General features: G+C 41.1%; 1 protein-coding gene across 26 annotated transcripts in view; it reads left to right on the top strand.

The window, feature by feature from the left end:
• EPB41L2 (erythrocyte membrane protein band 4.1 like 2) overlaps nt 1–18,569 on the top strand; it is a 277,512-nt gene that overhangs the window by 180,134 nt on the left and 78,809 nt on the right. For 15 of the 26 annotated variants that reach the window (XM_081250611.1, XM_081250619.1, XM_081250602.1 and 12 more), the window contains 7 exons: nt 1,141–1,308; nt 3,277–3,330; nt 3,544–4,119; nt 6,004–6,126; nt 7,910–8,008; nt 9,764–9,844; nt 16,481–16,586. In XM_081250611.1, the coding sequence (XP_081106737.1) occupies nt 1,141–1,308; nt 3,277–3,330; nt 3,544–4,119; nt 6,004–6,126; nt 7,910–8,008; nt 9,764–9,844; nt 16,481–16,585 (1,206 nt within the window). In that variant the 3' untranslated portion in view covers nt 16,586. The remainder of the gene's footprint in view (nt 1–1,140; nt 1,309–3,276; nt 3,331–3,543; nt 4,120–6,003; nt 6,127–7,909; nt 8,009–9,763; nt 9,845–16,480; nt 16,587–18,569) is intronic. The other 11 variants (XM_081250612.1, XM_081250608.1, XM_081250615.1 and 8 more) reach the window with 4 other exon arrangements.

The following is an 18,569-nucleotide window of genomic DNA, read 5'->3' as shown; positions in this document are numbered from 1 at the left end:
ACGTGAGGGGTAGCTTCATGGTGACTCTTAGCCATTGGCATTCTAGGTACCTGGGATAGTCCCCAGCTTTCCTGTTGTGCCCTCAGGCAGATTAAGGACTGTCATTTAAGGGCCAGAAATATGAAGATTAAATTCACCTTAATAGCCTTTCAGGGATAGATGATTTTTACATTGCTCAGAGTTTCCCCCTCTGAGTTTGTCTTCCTGTTTAGAGTTTTTTATTTTCTTTACCTGTTTATTGTTGGAAAAAAAAAAAAAAGAGATACTGTTTCTTCATTCCATGGCACATTTAGCATGTCTGAGGGAATTTCAGTGGGTTACTGTCAAAGCGCTTTCCGTACAGACAGAGTGGTATGGGGCAGGGGAGAGGTCATAGGAGCTGAAATGGTTAGTGAAGGCCATACACAAAATGTGGAATATTAAGTGGACCTCAGAGAGATGACAAAATTGGCAAGGCCCAGAGTGCCTGGGGAAGGGCATTGGAGGCAAGGGGTTAGGGACACCCAAGCTCTAACACAGAAATAAGTGTAGCAAGTGCAGGGGCCACCAAAGAGGCTGTTCTTTGCAGAAAGGCCCGCGCCGAGAAGATCCCTGAAGAATATACAGAGTTAGGGGCTTTCCTCGTGGCGCAGTGGTTGAGAGTCCGCCTGCCGATGCAGGGGACGCGAGTTCGTGCCCTGGTCCGGGAAGGTCCCACATGCCGCGGAGCGGCTGGGCCCGTGAGCCATGGCCGCTGAGCCTGCGCACCCGAAGCCTGTGCTCCGCAACGGTAGAGGCCACAACAGTGAGAGGCCTGCGTACCAAAAAAAAAAAAAAAAAAAAAAAAAATATACAGAGCAGCGTTTGATGGATGAGTGGGTTGGTTATTCTCAGCTTGAGATAAAGTTTCAGTGAGAAACTAAAGAGTTTCAGCTTGTTTCTGTAGGTTAGAGCTATCAACGATCCTCAAGTAGGGTGGAAAGCTGTCATTCAGGCCAATGGCCACAGATGCCTGCTGCAGAATCTTTTAGAATCCTTGCCTTTCTTTCAATTTATGCTGCTCTGTGATTCTTTCTGGTGTAACCTTTCCTTTCAATAGGTCACTGCTGTCTGTTCTGACTTATTGTTAACTCTTTGCTCTTCCTTTTCTGACCTCTCTAGAGCCTAGAAGAGGAGATAACATCAATTTTGTTTAGTGAAAAGGGCTTTTCTGATAGCGTGAAAGCCTCCTTCACCTCAGCCACCGCTTGGACAGCAGAGGGCACTGTTGTGAGCCCTAGTGCACCTTCTGAAAAGCTTTCTTCCTCGCCCTTCTCACAGTTGCCTGAGGTGCATTTTACTTTGTTTCCCCTGTTTTTAAAAGCCACGTATGAGAGTGATTTTTATTTTTTGAGTATTAGGGAACCCCGTCCTCCAGTGCTTTCACTGGTGCAATTAACTTCCTGGGAGAAACATTCAAGAAATAATGACAGAATTTGGACTCGAGGAAAAGATACTGATTGGATGTTTCTCTTGCTTCCTTTCCGTCCACCCCAATCTGCCTAAATTCAGAGAATCATTTAAACCACTAAGGCCCAGAGTCTGAGTTGTTATGTGGAGGGAAACCTTCAACCAAGTAGAAGCTAAGTATTTTTTACAGAAAAGTTTTCAAAGCCTAAATGTCTTTTAAACATCTTCTGATGGTTTATTATTTTAAAACTCCTGCTTATATGGAAAAATTCGAAGTGCTTGCCATACTCAATGAAATAATTCTTTTCATTTTTTGGAATGACCCCTAAGGGATTCCCTGAACTTGGGCAGAACCCATCTGGCCATTTGAGGTTAAGTCATAAAAATAATGATAATGAAATGTCTCCTTTAGAAATGTTCTGATCACTGGATATCTTTATTTATAAAGAAGTTTATAAGTAGGTATAGTTAAATGTTACCTATTTACCAAAATAGATTTAGAGATTTCCAGTTTAACATCTGAAACCTCTGGGCTTTCAGTAAACTTGGAAGGATGGCTCTCTTGGTCTGTCAGTAACGTGATTTACGTGGTATTAGTTTTGAGCAATGAAAACGTGCCCTTACTATGCCTTTAAGAATAACAGGGCAGATCAAAGGCAGTGTGTGAGTATATGTCGATAGGTGCCCTTTCAGGACCTTTTGCTCATGGTTGTCCATGTTGCTGGAGCACATAAACATGAGGTCGTGTTACCTGTTAGAGGAAACAGCTCCAGTCCAGTTAGTGTCTTGGCAACTTGACAGCAAGGTCTGTTTCTGCCCAGAGGGTTCAGGGGTGCAGTGCTCTTCATTCAGCATCGAGATACTTTCTTGAGTAAGTAGGGCTACTATCTCTAGCTGAATTTTTAAAGTTAGAGCACAAGGCATTAGTGCTACCTGAATGTCAAAAAGTTGGCTAGGCTTTATGTAAAGTAGCCTTTTAAAAAAAAATAAGGAAAATTTTAATCTTTAAAAACAGACTCCTTTGTAAGACAGTTTCTACCCTGATTATCAATACTATAGCATAGGAAGTTATTTACTAATGTATTTCATCTTCAGGCATTTATTGAACATTTAGGTCCTGTACTTAACTGGAGTAAATCTACTCCCCCAAAGTAGATGCCTGCAGGGGCTAGCAATGTGCATCTCAAATGATAAACTGGGTCCATTTCAGTTTTCAAATGGAGGAGCTAAATTCTAAGAGAACGCACTTGGAGCCATAACTGACATCCGCCCTAATGTTATAATATCCCTTTTACTAATCTGTCGCACAGTTTGGGATGTTAATAACCGTTTCTGAAATGACAACATTTTATGTTAATAACTGTCTGAGACAATTATAATTTTGCCAATTAAAGCTGATTTTTAAACAAACCAGCAAAAAACAAAGGCATCATCTTATTAATACTATATTCATTTAGGAATTAGGGGTTCAGGCAGGATTTTTTTTTTTTGTCTGATTAAAATCAAACTGTCGAATAGATTTTAAAAGTCTTAACATTTAAACTTTAAAATCATGAGTAAGCTCTGGTATAATTCCATTTTTCCCCCCTACCTTTTCAACAAGAAGGAGCTTATAGGTATAATAAAACCATTCATCTCTTTGGGAGGACGCTAGCTGTTTTTGTGTTTTTGTTTCCTTCACTAAGCTTCTTGCATTTGTCTGGATTGTCCTTCATGTGACCTCGGGCAAAGGTTTTTGTAGCTCTTGATTCTTGCTGTTGTGTCTTCGCGGTGTCGGATGTTTGTTTTGGTGGGTGTCGAGGTAAACCTTTATTGATTCTGTGTCCTCGGTTGCTTTTTGTTCCGCAGAAATGCGCTCCTGAGTCGGAAGGGCCTTGCGCCGGAGCCAGTGATGCTGTTAAGGTTCTCCCCTTTTCCATGTTAATACCATTGCCCGACGTGTCCGATCCCGCTCACGTTTTCACCCGCTTCCCTTTCAGTCCACCACCACCACCATCATCATCATCTTCGCTTTCCTCCATGACATGAACCCGCCATCGGTTAAGTTTGCTTGCCGTCGTTTTGATTTATTCATCTATTTTTGTTTCCCCCTCGTCCATTTTTGTTTCTGTGCAGAGTTCACTTGAGACTCTGAATATAGTGGAGGAGAAGAAGCAGGCAGAGGTTGGGAAAGACGAAAGAGTAACCCCGGCAGAGCTGAACGGTAAAGAGCCGTCCCCTGGGCATGGTCCTGGGGAGATGCGGAAGGCGGAGCCGGGGACGCAGAAAGACCCCACCCCCCTGTCTTCTGAGAGCAGCAGCGAGAGCGAGGAGGAGGAGGAGGAGGCGGAGGACGTGGGGGAGTACCGGCCCCACCGCCGAGCGCCAGGGGGCTCCCTCAGGGAGGAGCAGGGAGAGTATGAAGAAGAGGTGGACGAGGCACCCGGCCCAGCAGCCAAGGTAGTAGAGAGGCAGGACCCGGTGCCGGCAGCCAGCGCGGTCCCGCAAGCAGGTGCCAGTGTCGGCACAGTAGAAACAGTGACCCAGGAAAAGGCAGGAGCGGGCCCCCACATCCCTGCCGAGAAGAGTGGAAACGAAGGCGCTGTTAAGCAAGACGTGAGCGAAGAAACGGAGGACGAGCAACAGAAAGTTAACGGAGACGTGGCTCCCGTTGACATTGATGTTTTGCCACAGATTATCTGTTGTTCAGAGGTAAATGGGAGACCCCAGCGGGAAGCTCAACGCTAGAGCTGTTTCTCAGGTGGAGCACACCTGCCTCTCTTCTTCTTCCTGTCCTCCCAGGTCTCCTTCAGCTTTTTCGACAGGATTCTGATTTTGATCTCTCACGGGAGGAAGGGGGAAGGCCCTGCTCTGTCGATTTCCTGCCCTCTCGGGTCACGGTTTCTGGCGTCTTTACCGCAACTGGATCACCCGATAAACTTTCCAACAGCAGCCGTGTCATTTTTTTTTCCCTTCTCATTTCACGTTGAAATTTTTCTTTGCATGGTTTTGGATGTGTTCGATGGTTTATCTTCAGTTGCACTGTCTCCTCATACTCAATGCCTTTGTGTTCATTAGAAAATTGTGTGTGTATTGTTGAAAAACGGGCAGTGTGTGTGTGTTGCTGGTGTCACGACTGGGTTTGACTCTCTGGCTCATTCTCTCTTCAGTTTAAGATTTTCAGAATGGCAGCAGGCTCCGATTAACCATGATGCTCTGCATTCAGCATCTAGCCCTGATGAAAACATTATTTCTTGAATACCCCTGGCATTTCAGGTTTTAGATTCCAGGGACTGTACGGTCTGGTCAGGAGACGTAGCTTTCCTTCTGGGCAGCGAGAAGCTAACAGGAGGATCCCCTTCTCTTCTCGTTCTGTCGTGTCATCAGTTCTGGATTATTTGCAAGTTTGATTATGTGTTTTGTGAGTTGTCTCCATTGGGTATGGGTCTTCTCCTTTTTCTCTTCAAGAAAGAGAACTTTCCATACTCCTCTTAGATTAAGTCTTGGTCACTAGGTGCAGTGTCTCTGATTTGGGAGGTAAAGTTAGGCTGAGGGAGGATTTACTTCCATGTGAGTGTTCCTTGATTACAATTAAATGCCGACAGTAGAGGGATTATCCGTATTTGCTGTCTTTCATGGGGTAGAAAATCTTGAAGTGACTTTGTCTTGAAACAATTAACTGGATTTATGTTACTTTTAAACTTCCAATTTCACTTCAGAGAAGACGTTTTGAAAGTCTTTGAATGCTTTGAACTATTATTTTCTGCATTTAATATACAGGTTATTCCTCTTTAAATAATTACACTTGGGAATTTTCTCTCAAGGAAAGCACTGTAGTGTTTTGGTAGTAGTATAGTCTGATGGTGTATGCAAGATACATGCTCAGCAGACTGCAATGTTAACAGGCATCTCCTTGAATGTTTTAAATGGTTCAAAGCATTAATGCAACGATGGTGGAGTGACTCTACAGATAGAACGTTTTAACTTATGTAATACAGAAGAAACACTGCAAGATTTAGACAGGTATAACTGAAAACAATCCTGGTTGAAGATATTTTTTCTGAAAATGGGATCTCCTTGTCAGTAGGGCAGAAAAGCCTTTTTGGGAAAAGAGCAAATCTTAGCCTACTGACCAAGTGTGCCAATTAAAGACACACACGCAAACATTACAGCCTTCACACAAACTATATGCTTCTTTAAACTGTAATAAAAATTGAGGCAGGTCACTTCTTATCGTTCATTCTGTTTTGTTTTATTTTCAATTTTATCATTACTTGCTTAAAGCTAAAGTTTCCATATCACTGTATGCCAGGCTTGACACGTAAGTAATTTGGGACCATCATAATTTGAAGCCCACCACGATTTAGGGAGCCATTATGCTAGCTTATTCTTCATATATATCTATACACATATATATGATATTTGAAGGAAAGTGTTTTTCTTTTGTCTTTTGTTTTAGATGATTTCCTTTTACTCTTTTCTTTTGTTCATGAGTGTGTGTTTGGATATATTTCTTACAGTTATTTTTGAAGGCTCCATTAAGCACTTTTACTTTATTACCTCTAGAATTTATGTTTCCCTTCCTTTTCACTTCAGCCACCAGTGGTAAAAACAGAGATGGTAACAATTTCTGATGCCTCACAAAGGACAGAAATCTCCACCAAGGAAGTCCCTATTGTCCAAACTGAGACCAAAACCATCACATATGAGTCTCCACAGGTACAGAGTCTCTAGACTTGGACTGTTTGAGTTCTGTTTTACTTAGTCGTTCTGTTTCATTCTGTCTTCTCCTAGTTTATGTTTCTGACTTTGACGTATCTTTTTATATCTCCATTTTATAACTGTACTTCAGCAACGTAACTTGCTACAGTCAAATTGGTGACCCAGTGAATATAGGGGGAAGCATACATGTGATTTTTTTAGGACAGGCAGTACCAATGGTGTTCTTATTATTCTTACAAGCCATTTCTGGCTTGATGTATCCAGGAGTGTTTATGTACACTTGGGAAACAGATCATCTTACAAAGTTTTTTGGATCTGATTTAATTTATGGATTCATAGGATTTAATTTAGGCTTTTATCCCCTCCTCCAACTCCACGAAGACAGAGCCATTCAACTCACTCTTATTTACAAGTACACACATATGCACACACACCTGTGCTTCTCCTCATGTGGGATTATTTTCTGAAAACATATATTGCCATTCTTATGTAAATGTGATACTGTGCGTCTAAATAATTATCAGATTCGTGTGTTTGATTTTAGGTATTCACACATTGATTCTGCAGAGGTTTGAAATAAGATATTGAACCTTAAGGGTAACAAAAAAGGGGAAAGTAGTCATCATTTCAAAATGGAATCATTTAGAAACTGGGACAACTCTTTTCTCAACTGAGAAATTTGGTGTTCTAGTAGGATTGTACCACGGTGGAGGATGGCAGATTATTGTCCTCTCGAAATATTTTTTAAAAGTGTAATGCGTTTGTGTGTGAAACATGCCTTAAAATCATTTTAAATACACTCTCTGTAAATGTGCGTAGATCCCACATAAGCACAAATAGGTTTCTTATGAACGGGCGTGGTAGGAGAGCGTGTACTCATGTGTTTCTGTTGTGGTAAGTGCCCTTGTAAAGAAGTAGAGGTGCGTGACCCAAGTTCGAGAGATCTCCTCCTAACTTACAGTAAGAAAGACTCTGCACTTCCCAGTTATTTCCTGTCAGTGTCAGGAAACTGGAGATAAATGTGTTTGGTGATCTTAGCATAAACTCGTAGCCTATTAATGTGCTTCATTATTTCCCTTGGTAAACTCTAGAACTTTCTAGTATCAAAGCAAAGAAGTTAAACCCTATATAGACATAGTATAAGATTTATATATAAGCTATACACACACTTATATATAGAGAGAGTGCGTGCGCATGTGCACACACGTGTGCATACGTATTGAAATACATGTAGCCGTGTATACGCACAAACTATTACAGGAACAATGTCATTAAAAAAAAATCTAGAGATAAGCAATTAACCAAATCGCTTAAGCTTAGTCTATCCTAGTCAGGTTCTGTTGCTTAGTAATCTGAGAAAACGTTTATTTTTACCCACCTGTGCTTAAAAAAACAACAAACTCAGCACTTCTGGTCACTGTGGAAACTTCTCTGCTTGGTTCTCTGCTTTCTTCTTCTAGCTTCTGTAAATGGCCCTCAGCCAGATTTTCTCATGACTCCCCTGTAGATCTCAGTCCCACCTTCTACTTCCATTCTTTGTTTTTTCTCTCTCCGCCCAGCGTTGGCTTCTCCACGTGCATTTAGCCCTTGACTTTACTCTGTTTATAAATGCCAGCCAATCTCTGTAAATCACCACTACAGACATGCAGAGGATAGGCAGCTAGCATCTTCTGTCGACTCCTTAGGTCTTAAAAGCTGCATGTTCGATGGGGAGGGGTCTTCTCTGACAACGTAACGGAAGTTAAGCCTTACTTTGTATTTTCCCCCCAACTCTTCAAAGATTGATGGCGGGGCTGGTGCTGACTCGGGCACGTTACTGACTGCACAGACCGTCACATCTGAGTCCGTGTCGACGACGACAACCACACACATCACCAAGGTAAAGCAATCCAGGGGAATGTACACTGCCAACAAAATCTTTTCTGAATGGTTTCTTTGTTCTTATTCACACTTCCAATTATTATGCACAGTGCCAGTGGAATAAAAACGCCTAGATTTAAAGTATGCAAGAAACTGGGCTCCACTGACATTTGTATTTAAACCAAATTCAAATTGCAAATTTGTAAAGTACAAGGGGGTAAAAATATGTTCTAAATAGCTATACTTAAGGCAGCTGTAGGAGCAGAGGGAACCTAATAAAATTGGAAGCCTAGCTTTGGCAAGTACAAGTCAGCTCTCCTGACTGAAGCAAGGAGGTGAAGACTGCCATTGAAAATTTTCACCGAGTTGTTCAAATCATGTAAATTTCCCCCATTGATTTAAGATACTAGTGTGTCAATTTGGAGCATTTCTCCAGATCACTCTCTAAATGTTTAACATCTGATGACCAGTGATCCTCAAAGTGCGGTCTCTGCACTGTCAGCAGCAGTCTCACCCAGGGACTTGTTAGCAGTGTGAATACTGTGACCCCACTCTGGATCTTCTGAAACCCCAGGAGTGTTTAGGAAGCCCTCCACGTGATTCCAGTGCGTGCCGTGGTCATCACCTTTCTAACCCAGCATTATTTTCCAGTCGTTCCTTTTGCTTCTGCTTCTCACGTTTGATTAGTGCTTGAAGGTCTCAAATGTATCCCTTGTGCCCTCCTCACGCCACATTTCAACAACAAAAAAAACTTTGTGAATTGAAAAATGTCCCATAAGTGCAAGATGGTATTGGTGTTCATTTTAAAGCATATCCAGTTATTAAGACCTAATGATCTTAGCGATCAGCCTTGTTTCTTACAGTTAAGTGCAATACCTGTGACCGTGTGTAAATTTATCAGTGTTGTAGAGGTTGAGTGTGCACTTTCTCAGGACTGGGTGGTATTTGCTCATTGTTTAGAGTGTCACAGACATATGATCTCTCAGCTTCTGTCATGCTCCAGGCTCTGTCACCTCGCTCCAAGCCAGTAACTCTGTAACTCTGTGGGCAGTTCACCCAGGAGCTCCTACCCCTGGGTCTCCTCACAGCCTTTGTTCAGCCACATTCCATGTCCATGTCACAGCCACGTGCAGAATCAAATCAAACATTGGATGAAAATCTTTATATCGCTCTCACACATCTTACCTATCTTAAACCAAGTCCAAGTCTCCTTTTTTTAAATTATTATTGCACTAAACCAAATGAATAAAATCACCAAATGAATCTGTATGATGCCAGTCAAGCAATTTCCCAAACCTAAACTAGATGCCTAAATTATTAGCATTCCTTATAAACTCTACATAAAACAAACAACTATTTCTCCTTTGCTTGCTTCTTTTCAAAAATTGGCCAATTGGAAGTGAAGAAACTCAGGAAACTGTAATGGAATGTTCCAGTGGAACTGTTTGGATTAAATGGCATCTGTTGCATCTTAATCTCACCTGAATCTTGATAAGATAGTTTTTAAGGTTGCTTTCAGTTTAGGAGTGCTTACAGATGATGCTACGCTTTGAACGATCGATCGGATTCTCTATGGAGCTTAAAAATAAAGAAATTTCTAGAACATCAGTCTTCCCCACCCAGTGTGAATTGCTTAACGATGAATGGAAGGTCTTGGTGTGCGCCATCTCTTTTCTCTGATTATGTGTGCGCCATCTCTGTTTTCTCTGATTATGTGTAAACATGTTTTAGTGATTGCTAATCCTCCCTCCCTTCTGTTTCTTTATGCCTTTAGACTGTAAAAGGTGGAATATCTGAAACGAGAATTGAAAAGCGCATCGTGATCACGGGAGATGCAGATATTGATCACGACCAGGTAAAGACTTGAGCTTCTGGTTCTGAAACTGGCCACGTTTATTTTCTAAGTTTCTGTCATCATGTCACGTCCCTGTGTCAAACCACTTCTCTCAGTATCTCCTTCCTAGATGAATGCACCTCTTAAGCTTGGCATAAAGACCCTTCACAGCCTAGACACAACCTGTCCTTTCAGCCTTCCTAGCACTGAATTAGCACAAAATGTGGGTTGTTTTTCATTTCACACTAGCTTTACATGCACCTTTGGCTCACAATAATCAAGAGGATTTTTGGCAACCATCAGGCATTCACGTGGGCCTGGTTTAAAGGCAAGTCATCAGTTATTGAAAAATAAATGGCAGTTAAACGACACTGGCTTCCAAAAAAATAAGGAAGCCGCTAAGTTTGACTTATGCCTGCTTTCAGGAACTTATCAAGTATTTTTTTATAGCATTAGAAAAGTTGGGCTATTTACCTCTAGATGTTTTCTCCTAGTTATTACTATTATTGAAGGGTAGGAAAAGGTAATATAAGGTCTCTTACAAAGTGAAAATTTATATGTATTCAGAAAAGATTTTTTAAAGAATTGTACTTCCATTCTACTGTTAAGCTGAACAGGTGACGAATGGAACCTCCGGAGACTTGGAGAGTAGCTTTAATTTTAGACTGCAGTCCCAAGTGATGATGAGAATTTTTTGCTTTGTTATTTTCTGAGTGATTTTAACTCAGCTTTAAAGGAGACCAAGCTCTTTTCCTTTTACAATAATTTGAAGAAATGGAAATGTTCAGTTGACCAAATGTTCAGTTGTCCTCAGCTGGGGAGTAGGAGCAAATGATAGTCACCCAGCTTTGAACACAGAAATTTTAGAGAACAAAATTTCTCATTTAAGAAAGGCTTGGGATTTCCCTGGTGGCACAGTGGTTGGGAAGCCGCCTGCCGATGCAGGGGACACGGGTTCGAGCCCTGGTCCGGGAAGATCCCACATGCCACAGAGCAACTAAGCCCATGTGCCACAACTACTGAAGCCCGCGCTCCTAGAGCCCGTGCTCCACAACAAGAGAAGCCACCGCAATGAGAAGCCCACGCACCACAACGAAGAGTAGCCCCCACTTGCCGCAACTAGAGAAAGCCTGCACGCAGCAACAAAGACCCAATGCAGCCAAAAATAAATAAATTTATAAAAAAAAAAAAAAAAAAAAAAAAAAAAAGAAAGGCTTGCTATAAGAAAGGCCAAACAGGAATAGATTTTCTTCTATGCCTAAAAAGAAAATTACTGTTTTTTAAAAACTCCTGTATACATAATTTTACTTACGTATTTCATAATGTATTTTTTTAAATTCCTTAAGAGTTATTATAGGTTAAAAGGTTGCCCTGACTCTGAATTTTGACTTAATAATAGAGCTTCCTAGTAGATGACTATACATGTGTCTGTTCACCACTAGAAAATGAAATACCTGTGTGGAAACCAAGCGTCTGGTTTCCCTTATAGAGGATTTATTCTACTTCTCTTCACTGGGACAGTTTTCAGTTGCTCTGACCTTAAGTTGGAGCAAACTGTATTCTTACTCTTTTTTCCTCGGGGACTCTCACTCAGCATTTATTGAATTTCTACAGTGTGCTGGGCAGGAACCCACATTCTTTGGCCTGATGGAAGGTGAAAATCGGGGTCCTCTCCCAGCCTTTGTTTCGTCTGCCCTCTGTCTCCACCAAACAAGGCCCTTTCAGGGTTTCAAATGCCACTTTTTCCCTTGAGGGGTTACTTGCAGGTTTTATTTTATGTGTATTCTTTTGTCCCGTTTTTCCTGAAAACTCAAATCTAGATAGTAATGCTTCTGAACGGCAAATATTAAAAACACAGTCTGAAACGTAAGTTCCAAAATAACACAAAATAACAAAATTCCTAACTCTTCCATTAGAAGAAAATCATGACGCTGCAGCTTTGGCTGTTGCTGTGAGGACGCACACCTTCAGCCCATTTTAAAACTGAAGTGGGGCGAGGGGGCTAGGGGAGGGATAAATTGGGAGTTTGGGATTAACAAGTGCACACACCACTATGTATAAAATAGATAAACAACAAGGACCTACTGTATAGCCCAGGGAACTATAGTCAATATCTTGTAATAACCTATAAGGGTAAAGAATCTGCAAAAGAATAGATATATGTATTTGTATAACTGAATCACTTTGCTGTACACCTGAAACTAACACAACATAGTAAATCAACTACGATTAAAAAAAACAAACAAACCCAAAACTGAGGTCAGATATCCAAATGAAGAGAATAGATATTTACCTTTTTCATGTTTATTTATAAGATGTCATAAACTTTTTTGAGTAAATGTAATTGTGGCTTCTGGTACGCTTGTCACCAGAAGCTCATGATGAGTTTGCTTTCCCCTTACAGACTGTAAATGAGATGATGGAACTATTTAAAAGTAAAGAGGGAAATTAGTTCCCTGCCAAAAACTGATGTTGATCATGCAGTGACGTTAATGTCATTGACACCTTTTCAGTTCCTTGCCTACATTAAAAGAATTTTAATAGTGGAAGGAAACCCTTCATCTGAGCAGGATAGGAAAAGAAGGAATCTCTTTTGTGCTGGCAAATGAAAGAGGCGTGCTCCTGTAGAAACTCGCTTTGCAGGTTCTACACCCAGTGCTAGTTGTGGCTCTCATCTCCGTACCCGGGAGGCATAAACAACACGGCCAAGTGTATTTCTTTCTAATAAAATAACTTCTCAGCTTGGCAGTGCGATGTGATAGTTTTCTCACAGTCTTTACTGTTGCTGCAGTAAATTAACGTTTTCCAGTATTGAATTACGTGTACGGATATTATGGAAGGAAAGGAACTGAGGGCAAACGGACTTCAAGTATGTTTGAAGATGATAATAGCAGTTTTCCATTTTCCCTACTTTTCTGCTAATTAAAGCATGTGTCACGCCGACTACCTTCCCTTGGGTATCATGTATTTTCCTCTTTGACAAATACAGGGTTTAATGTAGGCAGGTCTTTGTAATGAACATAAATTCAAAGTAGCTGAGAAGTTGTTCTGCAGCTACATTGGCTCCCATCAGAGCTGTCCTTTCTCAAATTGGATTCCAGAAACCAGCAGGGAGTAGACAGTGTTGATTGTTCCAATCTCCCTCTTGCCTCTGAACACAGACTTAGAGCCTCCCTGATGTACTTGGTCTCCTTCCCCACTCACATGGCACTTAGTACACGGCAGCACTTGCTGTCCTGCTCTGAGATGAGGTCCCCACTCTGCTCCTGCCCACTGGGCTGCCTGCTCTCCCCACGTGGCAAGCAGTTGTGCTGATGCTTAAATGGAAGCCTGGTCCCCTGTCTGATCCACTCTTGTCCCAGCACAGGTAGGTTGCCAGAGTTTGTTCCCCAGTGGAAATTTAAGCACCCTCAAGTGTCTTCCAAGCTTCTGAGTGAAAAGTTTTTGGCGTAAAAATAATTATGGGGTATAGTTTTATCTTTCTTTGTGGAATGCGGCTCAGGGTTTTGCTCAGTAACCTTCCAGCTGACAGAAATGATACTGCAAACAAGAAATGCAGTTGTCCCCAAAGGCAGGTGACAAAGCAGCAGGAAAATTGTGCTGCTTTTTTCAAACATAGGTTTTCCTTATGAGATACAGCAGTCTCTCTCCTAATAGGATTTCTTTTTTGTTTTCAAGTTCTTTCCTAGATTGTGAGTGCTGTTCTGTGTGGTTTTCTTTTACTTTTTCCCCGAGACCTCTTTAAACATCTTTCCCTCTGAAGAACAGGATCTTTCCGCTTTGCCATAATCCTCGTACACAGTTTACTTTCTGATCAAACTCAGAGAAATCTTGTCTGCTTTCTCACAGCCTCATCCAGGCAAGAGCCCATGAATCAGTGGAGGGGCAGCCCTCTCCTGCTCTGTAGCCCCCCTGGCAGGATGGTCCTGAGGAAGACCCATTAACCTTTTTTCCTTCACTCTTTCCACCTGTAAAATAGGGAGCTGTCTTTTATTAGCTAAAGATTAGTCTCTCTCTTTTCTTTAGCTTTACTGATTGTTTGTCGTCATTGTTGCTTGTGGTTTTAATTGTTCTATGTCCTAGAAGCTAATAGATATTTTTCCTGTAACATTTCTCAAGCAATTACTGAGAGCCTAAGAGGGCAAAGATGAGCAGAGCCTGGTCCTGCACTGTGAGTTTTTTTTTTTTTTAATTTTTTTTAACATCTTTATTGGAGTATTAATTGCTTTACAGTGGTATGTTAGTTTCTGCTTTATAACAAAGTGAATCAGCTATACATATATCCCCATATCCCCTCCCTCTTGCATCTCCCTCCCACCCTCCCTATCCCACCCCTCTAGGTGGTCACAAAGCACCGAGCTGATCTCCCTGTGCTATGTGGCTGCTTCCCACTAGCTATCGATTTTACATTTGGTAGTGTATATATGTCCATGCCACTCTCTCACTTTGTCCCAGCTTACCCTTCCCCCTCCCTGTGTCCTCAAGTCCATTCTCTAGTAGGTCTGCATCTTTATTCCTGTCCTGCCCCTAGGTTCTTCATGACCTTTTTTTTTTCTTTTCTTTTTAGATTCCATATATATATGTGTTAACATACGGTATTTGTTTTTCTCTTTCTGACTTACTTCACTCTGTATGACAGACTCTGGGTCCATCCACCTCACTGAAAATAACTCAGTTTCGTTTCTTTTCATGGCTGAGTAATATTCCATTGTATATATGTGCCACATCTTCTTTATCCATTCATCTGTCGATGGACACTTAGGTTGCTTCCATGTCCTGGCTATTGTGAATAGAGCTGCAATGAACATTGTGGTACATGTCTCTTTTTGAATTATGTTTTTCTCAGGGTGTATGCCCAGTAGTGGGATTGCTGGGTCATATGGTAGTTCTATTTTTAGTTTTTTAAGGAACCTCCATAACCGTTCTCCATAGTGGCTGTATCAATTTACATTCCCATCAACAGTGCAAGAGGGTTCCCTTTTCTCCACACCCTCTCCAGCATTTATTGTTTGTAGATTTTTTGATGATGGCCATTCTGACTGGGGTGAGGTGATACCTCATTGCAGTTTTGATTTGCATTTCTCTAATGATTAATGATGTTGAGCATTCTTTCATGTGTTTGTTGGCAATCTGTATATCTTCTTTGGAGAAATGTCTATTTAGGTCTTCTGCCCAGTTTTGGATTGGGTTGTTTGTTTTTTTGATATTGAGCTGCATGAGCTCCTTGTAAATTTTGGAGATAAATCCTTTGTCAGTTGCTTCGTCTGCAAATATTTTCTCCCATTCTGAGGGTTGTCTTTTCATCTTGTTTATGGTTTCCTTTGCTGTGCAAAAGCTTTTAAGTTTCATTAGGTCCCATTTGTTTACTTTTGTTTTTATTTCCATTTCTCTAGGAGGTGGGTCAAAAAGGATCTTGCTGTGATTTATGTCATAGAGTGTTCTGCCTGTGTTTTCCTCGAAGAGTTTGGTAGTGTCTGGCCTTACATTTAGGTCTTTAATCCATTTTGAGTTTATTTTTGTGTATGGTGTTAGGGAGTGTTCTAATTTCATTCTTTCACATGTAGCTGTCCAGTTTTCCCAACACCACTTATTGAAGAGCCTGTCTTTTCTCCATTGTATACTCTTGCCTCCTTTACCAAAAATAAGGTGACCATATGTGTGTGGGTTTATCTCTGGGCTTTCTATCCTGTTCCATTGATCTATATTTCTGTTTTTGTGCCAGAACCATGCTGTCTTGATTACTGTAGCTTCGTAGTATAGTCTGAAGTCTGGGAGCCTGATTCCTCCAGGTTCATTTTTCTTCTCAAGATTGCTTTGGCTGTTCGGGGTCTTTTGTGTTTCCATACAAATTGTGAAATTTTTTGTTCTAGTTCTGTGAAAAATGCCAGTGGTAGTTTGATAGGGATTGCATTGAATCTGTAGATTGCTTTGGGTAGTGTAGTCATTTTCACAATGTTGATTCTTCCAATCCAAGAACATGGTATATCTCTCCATCTGTTTGTATCATCTTTAATTTCTTTCATCAGTGTCTTATAGTTTTCTGCATACAGGTCTTTTGTCTCCTTAGGTAGGTTTATTCCTAGGTATTTTATTCTTTTTGTTGCAGTGGTAAATGGGAGTGTTTCCTTAATTTCTCTTTGAAATTTTTCATCATTAGTGTATAGGAATGCAAGAGATTTCTTGCACTGTGAGTTTTGAGGCAACTGGGTAATTGCAAGTATCACTCGAGTGTGGAGGGCAGACACCACCCTGGAGGCTTTACATCATTCCTTCAGTCCATACATCGAACCTTAACATTATCTTTATAATCTTAGCATAAGTCTCAGGTTGCAGATGAGAATCCAAAGGTCAGAGAAGATCTGTTTTCTCCACGTCTCACAGTGTGTGCCAGGCTGAGTGATATTCAGAGCCAGCGTGTTTCTCCTACGTCTATCATTATTTGGCAGTGGACTGAAGAAATGGGAAATCTGGGGAAATGAGATGCATTCTCTAAAATGAAAAAGGAGCCCATTTCAAGTCTCCTGCTTCCCCAAATAAAGCAGTGAAACTGTCTTGGCAGGAGGAGGGATGGATCCCAGGTGATGGCTATGCTCTTGTATAGCCATCCCGAGAAAGAGCCTCTTCCTCTACTCACAGTGCTCTCTCCTGACCCCGCAGGCACTGGCCCAGGCCATCAGGGAAGCCAGGGAGCAGCACCCCGACATGTCGGTCACGAGGGTGGTGGTGCACAAAGAAACCGAGCTGGATGAGGGGGAAGAGTAAGGTAAGAGCCTCGTCGTCGGGGCCTTTCTCATGACCGTTCTGTATTCCTGAACCTGCCGAGCGATGCGAAAGGTATGTCTGCATCGTGGTGCCTGTCTCCTTCAGTTCATCTGATCTTTCAGACTATCATCTCTGAGTACATCTGCTCGGGTGACCTGCATATAGTTAATTATAAACTCTGTGGACCACCGGGCATCATGTGGTGTTAATAACTGCCATGTATTGAGAGCCGCTAATAATCAACATTTATATGTTACGTTACTATTTGTAAAGCACATTAATATAAGTTATCTCAGTGTTCACAAAGAGCCTGTTAGGAAGGTGCTATTGCTTTCGTTTAGATGAGGGATTTTTGTCATAGGGGCCCAAAGGGGAGATGAGTTAATCTTTTAAATGGAGACATTAAGAACTCTGTATCAGAGACGGAACCGTAAAGGAAAAGATTGCTTTGAATGTATAAAGAGGTAAAAATTTGAGCCAAACCAACAAAAACAAAAGTAAAAGGTAAGTGATAAAGTTCAACATACCTGGCAGAGACAGGATTAATATCCTGAATATATTATATTAAGAAGCTCTGATGTGTCATCAAGAAATGTAAACACTTAAGTAGAAAAGTGAGTAGAGGATTAAGCAAGGAAACCATGTAGAAACTAAGTGAATAATGAGCAAAAAGTGTTCAGCCTCAGTATTGTTTACATCAACACAAGTGAAAAATTCACTTCTGAATCTGGCAAAGTTTATGTTTTTAGCCAGGGTTGGGGAGGTGAGGGGGCGTGGAATACACTTATGCTGCTGTATCAATTAGTAATATTTCCTGGAGGACAATTTGGCAAAAACCCACGTCAGATATGCTTACCGTTTAAACCACTGTGAGAAACTTATCTTAAATAATCAGAGACGGATACAAAGATTTACCTACAAGAGTATCACATGTTTATATATACTAGGAAGAAATTTGAAACAATCTAAATGGCCAGCGGTAGGGAGTGGTTATACATTATGCTGCTTCCATGTGATGGCAAAATACATATAGCCTTTCAAAGTTGTGTTAAAGAATTCTTAAAAACTGAGTAAGTGTTCCTGATCATGTACGTATTAGGGCTTTAAAAAGCAGGTTTTATCACACAGCGCATATACTAAATATTGCATTTTTGTTTTTAAAATGATCCGTACATTGGTCAGTTGATAGATAGATCCCCACTGGAGGGGCTGGTCACAGAACCTGTCTTCCTCCTTGTGGCAAGGCCAAGTGCTCTCCCGTCATAGGGCGTGAGGGGTCCTACAAGTGCACAGCCTCCCCTCTGACTTACTGACGTTTGCCAATCTGATAGATATGAAATGGCATACAACTTAAGACATATGACATATAACTTACTGCCATATAACTTTCTTGCAGATTCTTGATAGATTCTGGATACTAATCCTTTGTCAGTTTTATGTGTCGCAGATATCTTTCTTTGCGGTTTGTCTTTTATTATTAATATAGGGCAATATATTAATATATTGAATGTAGTATTTAATATGTTAATATAGTTGAGTTATCAAGCTTTTCTTTATGGATTATGCTTTTTCCATATCCTGAGGCGTTAAAGATGTTTTCAGTCCAGAAATTTTAATGTTGCCTTTCATGGATCAATCCTTAATGTATCAGAAGTTTTTTCTGTGTGATTAGAAACAGTGATTTGTTTGTTTCCCGTATAAGTAGCCAACGTTCCAGCCCTGTTTATTGAAGAGCCCGTCCTTGCCCCATCTAGTCTGTGGGTCAGATATCAAGTTTCTTATATGCGTGGGTGTGTTTCTGAGCACATTCATTTCTATCAGTCTGTGTGTCTGTCCCTGCTCCAGTGCCATATAGCTTTAAAATGAGACTTGGTATCTAGGAGGACAACACTCCCCAGTTCTTTGTCTTCAAGAACGTCTTGGCTGTTCTGGGCTCCTTCTGTTACATATAAATTTCAGAATCAGAGTGTTAGGTTCTAAGATA

This window comes from Mesoplodon bidens (assembly GCF_964165515.1).
Source record: "Mesoplodon bidens genome assembly, chromosome: 12".
In the NCBI taxonomy this organism is placed as follows: domain Eukaryota; kingdom Metazoa; phylum Chordata; class Mammalia; order Artiodactyla; family Ziphiidae; genus Mesoplodon; species Mesoplodon bidens.
This window is presented reverse-complemented; position numbering and strand designations above follow the sequence as displayed.